The 11564-nt window shown below is 44.0% G+C and overlaps 1 protein-coding gene across 1 annotated transcript; it reads right to left on the bottom strand.

Moving 5' to 3' along the window:
- Window positions 1-548: 548 nt before the first annotated feature.
- On the bottom strand, window positions 549-10596 carry setmar (SET domain and mariner transposase fusion gene). The gene is made up of 2 exons (XM_054785750.1): window positions 10459-10596; window positions 549-7020 (listed from the first exon to the last, which is right to left on the bottom strand). The coding sequence occupies exons 1-2, from the start codon at window positions 10561-10563 to the stop codon at window positions 6229-6231; spliced, it is 897 nt and encodes a 298-aa protein (XP_054641725.1). The 5' UTR covers window positions 10564-10596; the 3' UTR covers window positions 549-6228.
- Between the last annotated feature and the right edge of the window lie 968 nt (window positions 10597-11564).

Genomic DNA, 11564 nt, shown 5'->3' with positions numbered 1-11564 from the left:
ATAATGGTCTACACATTCCCATTGGAAATAGACTGATGAGACCTGGGTTATTCTAATTAGACCAGGTGGTTGTGGGGAAACTATGCATCACATTTTGTGCTGCATATATAAATGTGCCTGTTTCTGTGTTCAAATGTACACTCTCTTAAAAGACGCTTGCGTATTCCTGAACTGTGAGCACCACAATCATGATGTCACACCACACACACCGCACACGTCGTGGTGAATGATGCACCAGATGTCGGAGGATGAGTTTCCTCTTCTCCATCACCGATGGAAAAAGAACAGTAGCAGACAAAGCAGTGGTCTCCTCCGACCTGTGGAACATGTTCTGTAAGCTGCTTTCACTGCTCATAATCCGTCAGGGGCGATCACGAGGGAGGGATCACTTTCACTTGCTGCTATTATTTACGGAACCTATTGGGCGAGTGTTCATTTGTACCTTTAGTAGCATATCTTATTATATGTACACAAATCTACAAATGCATGCTTGTCTGACTATCAGTTGTGCTTTGTCCATTTATACTCCTCATATGAACTGTAACTTGGCCCCGTAACTACAGACTAGCTTCTTGTTTTGCAGCTGGTGTGTTTTAGAAGCAAAACAGAAGACGTTCAAGGCGCTTCCCACGCAAATAACACGCGTGATGGCGACAGACACAAAGGGTAACGATTGTTATTGGACTTCCAAAGTTTCTGTGCTCTGTCAATGTTATCTGTGCAGCAGAAAGTGCGTGCGGACTTTGCAAACAGCAAATGGAGAATGACTTCCACTGCAAATCATTTGCCAGGATGCAATTACAGTTCATATGAGAGCCACTCAATGAAAGCGTGATATTCAAGGAGGAGGCTCCTTTCCATCACGGACAACCAGCATCATCCAGTGCACAGCATCATCTCCCGACAGAAGTGCCGTTTCTGTGGCAGATTACTATCACTGTCCGGCTCCACTGAAAGACTTTTCATCTATCTATCTCTGCAGTTAACACCAAATCTGCTCCACACAGAGCAAAGATGAGACAGTCACAGTCATGGGATTGTCTGGGCTCAGTTTATGGTTGGTATCGTATCGATCGTAGCAGTATGAGTATTGTATCAGTACTAGTGTGATGAGAGTTCTCATCTATGGCTATTTTCACAAATTGCACTGTTGATTTTGTTATATTTACACATTTAAATTGTAAAAGAATATCAGTGAAAGTCAATACTAGTTTTTGCTTGTGTTTAGTCATTTTGCAGTACAGTATTGACCTTATTTTGGTCAAAGAATTCTACGTAATAAATGTGTTATTCTGTTGATATTATTACACAGTAGAGTCGTATAATGTTGTGTTAATATATGGTTAAATGGTTCACAAATACCTTTGCTGATAAAAAGATGTTTGGGGTTTGCTTAAAATCTATTTATAATCTAAAGTATAATCATGAACAACAAAATTCATTCAAATCACAAAATCCTCCAATGATCTTGAAAAATGTCAAGTAAAAACCATTGGTATCAGTGTTGGTATCAGCACTAGCGAAACTGCATTTCATCAGTATGGGATTGATACCAAAATTTGCAGTCACCCAACCGTAGTTTGTATACCAGGGGTCACCAACCCGTTGGTCGCGAGATACCAGTCGAAAACAAATCAGTGCCTTCCCCTCCCTGAAAGCGGGAACACGCCCGTACCCCTCGGCGCTGTCCGGGCAACACAGCCAGGAGCCCAAAGTGCGGCCGTGGCTCATTTGTCATTGCATGACTGCAGAAACAGAATAACATTTCAGAAACACCAAAAACGGTAAAAATAGAGCAAAAGGCACAATGAGAGAAAGCTGAAATGTTGATGCAACAACCAATAATAACACAAAGCTTTGTACTTAAAGAGAAAGCTTTAAATTTGTATCACTTTTGATTTGACTGTAAAAACCTTGAAAAAAATGAAGATATACAGTTTGTGTGATTTCTCTTTTTTTCACGTTTGTCACACTTAAGAGCTTCAATCATCAAACAAATGTAAATATTAGTTAATGACAACACAACTAAACACAAAATGCACTTTTTAAATGAAGCTTTTTATTATTAAAAAAGCTACATGTCCCTGTGTGAAAAGGTGATGTCCCCCTAAAGCTAATAAGTGGTTGGCCCCCCTTAGCAGCAACAACTGCAATCAAGCGTTTGTGATAACTTGCAATGAGTCTCTTCCAGCGCTGGGGAGGAATTTTAGCAGAATTGTTGTCATTCAGCCACATTGGAGGCTTTTCCTTTTCAAGGTCATGCCACAGCATCTCAATAGGATTCAGGTCAGGACTTGGACTAGACCACTCCAAAGTCTTCATCCATTCAGAGGTGGACTTGCTGGTGTGTTTTGGATCATTGTCCTGCTGCACAACCCAAGTTGCTTTCAGACATTCTCCTTCAGCAGAATTCATGCTTCCATTTATTGCAGCAAGTCTTCCAGGTCCTGAAGCAGCAAAACAGCCCCAGACCATCACACTACCACCACCATATTTTACTGCTGGTATGATGTTCTTTTTCTGAAAAGCGGCCTTACTTTTACGCCAGATGTAATGGGACTCACACCTGAGGCAAGTGAGGCCTGCAGTTGTTGTAATGTTGTCGTGTGCTCTTGTGGTCATTTTGGTTGGCCGGCCACTCCTGGGAAGGTTCATTACTGTTCCATGTTTCGGCTATTTGTGGACAACGGTTCTCACTGTAGTTTGCTGGAGTCCTAAAACTTTAAAAATGGCTTTATAGCCTTTTCCACACTGATAGATGTCAAGTCATCTCAGTTAAGTATGTTTTAACGGGGGGGGGGGGGTCAATCAAGTTTTTCACACAGGGCCATGTAGGCTTGGATTTTTTTCTCACTTAACAATAAAAAGTTTCCTTTAAAACTGCAATTTGTGTTCAGTTGTGTCCTTCCAAAAACTTTTCAACAACAGAGTATTTTCCCAAAGGTCTTGGGGACCATCGAGATGTTTTTTCTGGCAAAACTGAGACGAGCCTTAATTTTTTTTTATGTTATTTTAGCTCTTGGCCTCTAAAAGGTTAGTGACCATTGTTGTGGACAGTTGGACACTGAGGACGGTGTTTCTCCAGGTTTGGCCTTCACATGCTCGTCTGATGTGTGGCTTACCTTCGATGTGGCAATTCTACTTGACTTGACTGCTTCACAGCTGGGGTGGGTGTGTGTTTCAGAATGCAACGTGTGACTGAAAGGATGAAGGTTTGGTCCTGCAAGATGTACTGCATAGGCATCCTCAGCTCTTCACTACTACGATGGCTCCAAGTCAGTTTTGGCTTTATAAATTAATTTTAATCACTTTAATAAAGGCCGGGTCATCGCACTCAATTGCTAGTTTGCTACTAAAATGTTGCAAGGTTTTTGAATATATTAATGTGTAATTTACCATATTTACACTGTGGAGTGCTGAGCACTGAAGTAAAGGAATGTACTGCATGAATGGGTCTGATCATTGGTGGGGGGGAACTTCAGCCCCGGAACTTCCTGCTGCGTCCGCTGCAGGTGTCACAGGCCAAATTTAACTCAACATCTGCGATGGGGGCAACCGATCAGAACACTGACAGGCGCTGAACACGCCCCCTTCCTCAAACACTGACGCAAAGCCACACTTAGACTCTGTTGCCGGAACAGGTCCTGTGATAATTAAGGTTTCTCAGCCTGTGTCGTGTGGGTCCCCACAGTTAGTTGAAGACTTTTGCTAGACGGATAGATAAAATTCACATTTCCGGCAGATCCGCAAAAGTCTCATAATAAACGTAATCACGTAACAACAAAACAAACAAGGCAAGATAGGAGAGATGAGAAAATATAAGAAGAAGAAATAAATACGGAACACATCACTTCCGATTCCCCCCCCTGTTCTTTTGAAAAGTCGCATGGCGTGGGGGAGGAATGATCCACTCAGTCTCTCGGTGGAACAGGACAGTGATAGTAATCTGCTAGTGAAACCGCGCTGCTGTTGGGAGATGATGTCCATGATGTCTCCTCAGTGTCCTTTGCTCCGCCACAGATGTCAGGCTGTCCTGCCAGAGCAGACGTAGATTGTTTGTCCCCATTGTCAATCCTGTGAATGTCTCGTACTCAGTCCAGTCCACGGTGTACCTCGTCATTTTGACCTGAACCCAAGCAGTGAAGGTAACGGAGACCAAAACTAAGTTGTAAGGTAAAATATGCATGACACAGTTCTTGTATCCGGCAAGACAATGTCAAGTGGCTACACTTTCAAACGAAAAGTAATTCTCTCAGGTCGTTTTCATAGTCGCTTTGAGGTTAACGAGCATACGTCACTGATAGCAACAATGTGCTGTACTCATCCACACATTATTCTCCCTGGGATCACATGAACCTGAGCTGTCGATCACAAAAGCACCGTGGGACGTGATTGTCTCATGCATGGTGCACCATTCTTACCATCACGTGCTGTTCACCTCATGTGATTAACGCCTGGTTGCTAGGTGACGCCCCGGAAAAGAGCTATTTGCTGGGAGCCCTGGCTCCTGTGAACAATGCGTAGTTGAGAACAGCCTTTGTCCACGTCACACACAACCAGCCCTGACCGATCACCACCTGTACACACACTCCGTTACCATGGGGATTCCAGAGACACAAAATACTATGAGTCATGTATTTCTTTTCTCATACCAGATATGAAAGGGCAGAGGGAATGACAGAATCACATAAACACAACATGCATTTCAAAAGCTTTCTGCTGTAAGTTATGATCTCTCTTGCTGAATGACGTGTTTATTTCTAAGTAGTTCTTAAAATATTTGGTCTTCCTCTGCCCTATTTTTTCCTCAAATGGCACGCAGTTTTTGTTCAGGATCGTCGTCATTGCAAATAATTGGTTTCTGGTTACAGTTTTTGACTTTATAGGCTATCCATCAGCAGTGCTCGTTTTTCGCACGCTAGTTAGTTTAAATACATATATTTGTTTAAATATATTGCATATATATTTAAATTCCACAAATAGCCCTCGGTCCACTATTTTTACATTTTTTAATTTAAAATTTGTTTCTACTTTTATATATATTTAAATCCGTAGAAAAGGCTTTAGGTGTCACCATGCTAACATTAGCATGTTAGCATACTAACATTTTTTTTTTTTTTTTTTTTTACAAATTTTATGAATATGAATTTAAGTAGACACATAGCCCTATCATGCTAGGTGTTAGCATGCTAACATAATTATACCAACATGTTTAGCATTTTCAAAGGTAAGCACTATACATGTAGCGCTATCATGCTAGGTGTTAGCATACTAATGTTAATATGTTAGCATTCAAAGTCATAGCCTTCCGTGGTATGTATGTTTTCATGGTGTAGGACTAATGTTTATGGTCTAAAGCACCATATGGGGGGAACTATGGCGCTTGGCGGAGGTTTGCATTTCTAGTTTGTTGAAAGCAACCTTCTTATTGAACTTTCACATCAAAATGTATTTTACAGTATCTGTGAAGCCTGCTCACTATTCTCCACCCCAATGCTCCCATCTCTCCCAGCCCCGGTGTGGCTGAAGCAATGTTCCCATGTCTGGATTCAAGACAGTCTCCATTCTAATTAACCCAGATGTTGATATTAATAACATGAAAGCGGGTCTACACGAGAAGTGGGCCACATTGAGAGGAGGGCCTGTTTTCAGAAACGGTCACGCTAAAGTGGGACACCCGCACTCCTCCTCCTCTGACTGGGGAATAAAACTGGTTTCTAAATCAAAATACCCCGAGGCCTGTTTTAATTGGCCGTACCTCTCTTGAGGTCCAAGGGCGACGAGGAGCTGAGAACACTGATGACGGAAGTGAGTGTATGGAGTCATGTGGCATTGCATACTCTGGTTTTGCTTCATGGAATATCAAATTGCTCTCTTGCACAAGGCTTTTACTGTCATCAAGACTACAAATATCAGCTCGGTTGAGATGATGATGAGCCTGTGCTCAGGATCCTCCTGCTGCTAACGAACGTGTGCGCTGGGAGAAACAGGACATTAAGTGTGAGGACAGCATGACAGGCTCCCCGCAGAACGAGCCATTCTCGAACGCTGTAAAAGAGGGTACAGACGGGAATGTCAAGGAGTTCGCTGAATTCTTCACGTCTCCCTAAACAGGAGGTAATGATGTTGCGTTCATGGTGCCGTGTCATGTTGAACGTGGCTCAATGAAACACCATACATGTGAAACCCCGACATTTCATCAGTTTGGTCTGGAACACTGAATGTAGGTTAGTTTAAAATAGAGACATCCAAAGGCAGGAACTTTTCACAGTTGTCGGCACCGCAGTGACATACTTTCCTTTGGACCGCCCCACCGGCCTGAACGGCAGCATCGGTCTGTGCATCAAGCATCTGTCCGGGTGCTTGGTTTCTGTAGCCTCCCGAGTAGTCAAACGTCAGCTCCTCTTGGGCATCGATGTCCCGGCCAGCAAACAGCGCAAGCCTGGGTACCACAGAGTGCACACGGACCGGCACCATGAACAGGTTGGGCATGCAGGAGTGGTTCAGAAAGCGACCGACGTTTCCCACAGCGGTCGGGTCCACAAACGTCTCCGTGACGGAGCCTGTGCCCGCATGCTCCCGTACGGCGATGATGTAATTATTTTCCTCGTGTCTCTGTGCGAGTTGCCTGCGTCTGGCCTCCTCCAAACCGATGACCTCCCCTGCGTACTCGCACACGAACATCCCGCGCGGAATCCGCTGAAGTGTCCGCACTCCCCAACCCCTCCTGCCGGTGCCACACACCTGCAAAGTCAGTCTCAACCCTCTCTGCACCACGCGGTTAGCGCAAGTGTCACCGCAGGAACAAAGGGCGTTACACTCAAACACCGGCGCACAGCGGCCGGCATCTGCAACGTGAAAGCTCACCAACGTGCCATTGCTGGAGTAGGCTTGGCCGTGGGCCTGCAGGCAGGAGCAGCTCTCGCTGACGCACGAGTGGAAAAGGCAGGAGCATCCAGGAAGTGTAACTTCACTCGGGTCAACACTGCATCCTGGTCCTTGAACGTTGGCTGGAGCGTACTGAAGAATGACAAGGACTTGCGTTAGGCTGCATTCACGCTTGTAATACGCTATTTCTTGTTCGGACTAGGGACGTCCCGATCCACTGGGTGTTGAAGATCGGATAATAGCGGCTTCCGAGACGAGATCGGGCCGATCCAGTTGCCGCACAGCATTCGTAACTCTGGGCCACACTCCAACACGGCAGGTGCGGCCATGCGCCTCAGAGCTGGTCGCCACTCGACTCCCGCCACCCGCAAGAAAAAGAAAAGGCAACATCCCAATGCAGACCTGTCCGCCGTGTACCGTGGTGAACTTAGTTTCAGTTGGACGTTGGATACGGGGCTCCGTAGCCACGGCGGTAGTTCCCCCTCACTGTGCCCGGACTGCTGTGTCACGGTGCGGGGAGCTCGCATGGGAAGTGCCGCTGCACAGTGGCGGAGCTACGTGGTCACACTTGGCCACCCCACTGGCCATCTAGACATTTCAGGTATCTATTGCCACCCCTATGGGAGTAATGGTCTCACCTTGGCCACCGCAATGAAACATTTCTGGCTGCGCTGTAACCGCTGGTTGTTTATACTAGGGACCGTCAATAAATCACTATTGCGCTAAAGAGTTTGGTTTAAAAAAGTCATACATCCTAAATCACACCACAAATTGATGTCAAATGGTTAGTACTACCCTAAAGGTATTTTGCACACCTTTTTTTTGCAATTTTATCTTTTACTGGATGGACTTTTATTGGATCTTTTATTGGATTAGGAAGCTGACTCACAGAGGTTTGTTCCAAAAGCCAAACCATATTGTTGGTCATGCTGTGGAATAAGAAAGTACATTCGGCAATACTTTAGTTGGATTATTTCTAATGCCTTGAAGAGCTATTTTCATAACCACATTCAATTCCATGAATTCATGTTTAGAACAAAAGTGTATTATAAAAACAAAAAAGGATCTGTACCGGGTCGGATCTGAAAGACTATAAAAAAATCGAATCGGATCGGAAGCCAAAAAATGTGGATCGGGATCTCCCTAGTTCCGACCACTTATAAGTCCCGCCCCGTTTGGCCCCGGGACTGCGTTCACACTTGTTCGAGTGAACGCACCCCTAACATGACAAAACTGTCCAGGAACGGTGTAAGCATGGGCGTTACATACACGATATGTACTCTTTATTGAAGTAGCCCCGATAAAAAAAAAGCTCTCCTCCCATTTCGTGTGGAAGTGGTATGTTTTTGGCTTCTTAAGTATAGAAGAAATAAATTCGAGGCTAACTGCTTAGCTATCTAGCGGCCGTCTCGAGTCCCTGCAGCATAGAAACATAGGACTGCGTTCACACTTGACCAAGCAAACCACGCTAGCACAGCAAACGGACTACAGCCGAGTGAACGCACCCCTAACGTGACAAAACTGTCCAGGAACGGTGTAAGCATGGGCGTTACATACACGATATGTACTCTTTATTGAAGTAGCCCCGATAAAAAAAAAGCTCTCCTCCCATTTCGTGTGGAAGTGGTATGTTTTTGGCTTCTTAAGTTTAGAAGAAATAAATTCGAGGCTAACTGCTTAGCTATCTAGCGGCCGTCTCGAGTCCCTGCAGCATAAGAGTTGCAATGTGGCGTAAACAATGAATAACAGGAGTGTAAAGGTGACTATAGGGGTGTTATTTCATGTCTACAGGGCTCCAATAATGTGAAAAAACATGTTTGGAAAGGTTTTCTATGCTCCAACGACAAGAATTTTCCATTTATTAACAATTGTGATCGGGTCTGGGACCAATTAACCGCTATAAACGAGGGACGACTGTAAGCGAAGAAGCCTATTTTTATTATCAACTTTGTCCCCCCCCGCCCCCCATTTTTGCATTTTTTTTCTGAACTATTTCAACTTTCTCCTTGTAAATTTTCTTTTTGTAATATTGTGACTTTATTTCATAATATTTTGACTTTACATGACAACTTTTCCCCCCAATGTAATTTTCCCAAAATTACATCTTTTTGGTGTTTTGTTTCTCATACTGATACGACTTTAAAATAATGTCTTTTTTCTTAAACATATCAACTTTATGCAACAAATTTTCTTGCAAGAGTGCAACATTTTTCTCTTAATTCTCTTAACTTTATTATTGTAAAATTACTGCTGATTGTTAATTTTTTCAGGGTTTTTTTCAGTTTTCATGCTAAATTGTATTTTTAGAATGTGCCGCTGGCCAATTTAAAAAAAAAACGGCCCACTTTGGACACCCCTGAGCTAACGATGTCATCACCAACATGGTTAGTAGTCGGTAGTGATGGAAATTTTGGCTCTTTTTAGAGAGCCGGTTCTTTTGTCTCAGCTCACCAAAAAGAGACGGCTCTTTCGGCTCCCAAGTGGCTCCTCAGATTTTTTTTGTCTTAAGTGAATTTATAACCAAATTACGTGTATTGTGTAAAATGAACTACTAATGTGGGCCGCACGGTGGTCTAGTGGTTAGCACGTTGGCCAATACAGGAACAGCCTGGAGATCGGGAAGACCTGGGTTCGATTCTCCCCTGGGCATTTCTGTGTGGAGTTTGCATGTTCTCCCCGTGTGTGCCTGGGTTTTCTCCAGGCACTCCGGCTTCCTCCCACATTCCCAAAAACATGCAGGTGAGGTTAACTGGCGACTCTAAATTGTCCATAGGTATGAATGTGAGTGTGAATGGTTGTTTGTCTATATGTGCCCTGCCATTGGCTGGCGACCAGTCCAGGGTGTACCCCGCCTGTCGCCCGAAGTCAGCTGGGATAGGCTCCAGCATGCCCCCGCGACCCTAATGAGGATGAAGCGGTATAGAAAATGGATGGATGAATTACTAATGTAAAACATACATGATATCAAATTATTTTTTATTATTTAAATGGATTCATATAAACCTCTGTGAGCAGATACAAAAAAATGTTATATTATAAAATACAAAAATAGACCCATAGACCCATCTCAATCGACAAATTTGGTAAAAATAGGTCGAATCTCTTCATGCAAATTTCGCATGAATGAATCGGCTTTCAGAGCGTCACAACGTGTTTAACCCCGCCCCTCCCACTGCTCAATGTGGACACAGAGACGACGCCACACATCTTGACCAATAACAGTCGCCTTTAACAGAAAAAAAGATGAGGAAAAAACTATTTGGCTCTCAATTGGCTCCCAACGACGCGAGCCGGCTCTTACAGTCTATTCGTTCACGACCGACACATCACTTGAGGTCAGGATGAGTTAGCCGGGCTGGACACAATTAGATAGACTTGCAGAAACCCATAAAATCCCATACAATATTAATAACTACAACAATTAAACGACGAGTTACACACAAATAGATGTACTAAAATCAGTGTTACCGACTAAAGCAATCATACAAGCGTCAGTTTAACTCAAGTTATACACGTCATGCTGCCGAAACTCCAGCATAACCGCGAAACTAAACAATATATGTATGCTACCTTGAACTCGGGAAGGGTCTGTTTGGCCGAATGTGGCAAAAATGAAATAGAAACATCTTCCAGGCCGTTGCTCAAGTCCACAACGTAACTGCTCCGCTCATCCATTACTGAACTTTCCACTGTCGTCCCAAGCTTCTTGTATCCGGCCGTCAGACAAAAAAACCCCCAAAAAACACACAGCCACTTCCGGTGTTCTCGCTGTAGACGGGCTCCCTCGAGCGACCACCTGGCTTCATTACACGATAAACGTTGTTTTGCCATGACCAAAACAGAACCTCACTGGGACACAGACGGTAGAGAAATTGTGTTAACCAGTATCTGAATATGTTATGACAATTCATATCTCACTTTTAAACCAAAAACATGACATTTGTTTAATTGTCTGTACTCGGTCCTCAATCGATAGCTGCAGCAGTGACTGCCAGTCTACACCAGCAGATGGCAGGCTTGTGCAGAGTAAAATAAGTCCCATGCTGAACGCAACTTGTACTGCAAGATATATATGTGGAATAACTTCATGGAAAAACAATAAATAAATAAATAAGTCAACGTTGAATATGTATTAATAATACAGTATAGTCATGGGCTACGAACACACACATTTCGCCTGAAAGGACCTTCCTTTGTTTAAGATCTGGCCAGGAGTGATCACATGAATGTCATTCTATCAACCTGCCACGCATGTGCACATGAATGACCAGTCATGCTGTGCCCTGGCATACCCTATCGGGGATGAGCGTACACGGGTCCAGCACGGGTCCAGTGTCCTACTGTGAGCACACACTTAGAATGGGAGACAATGAAGGTGTCTTGCTAGCTCTGATTGATTCATTCACCCATTAAGAGACGTGGCCCAAGGCTTATGTCCTTTTCCTGTTGACTCAAAATGATGTTATAACTATGAATTTTGAGCATGCCTAACCTTTAACTGGTGCCGTGACACAAGGTGTAATTGATATGCTGCTTTATTCTCCAGTGGCTCCCTGTGGCAGACGGGGGGAGGTCACGCTGTCATTTGACATTTCCATGCTGCACACAAGTGACCAGAGCTTTTCCTTTTAGAATTTGCCTTCATGTCATTCCTGAGGCAAAATGAAGGACGCCAG

Source organism: Dunckerocampus dactyliophorus, chromosome 8, assembly GCF_027744805.1.
Source record: "Dunckerocampus dactyliophorus isolate RoL2022-P2 chromosome 8, RoL_Ddac_1.1, whole genome shotgun sequence".
Classification (NCBI taxonomy): Eukaryota; Metazoa; Chordata; class Actinopteri; order Syngnathiformes; family Syngnathidae; genus Dunckerocampus; species Dunckerocampus dactyliophorus.
Note: the sequence above shows the minus strand (reverse complement) of the source record. Positions and strands in the feature narration are given on the sequence as shown.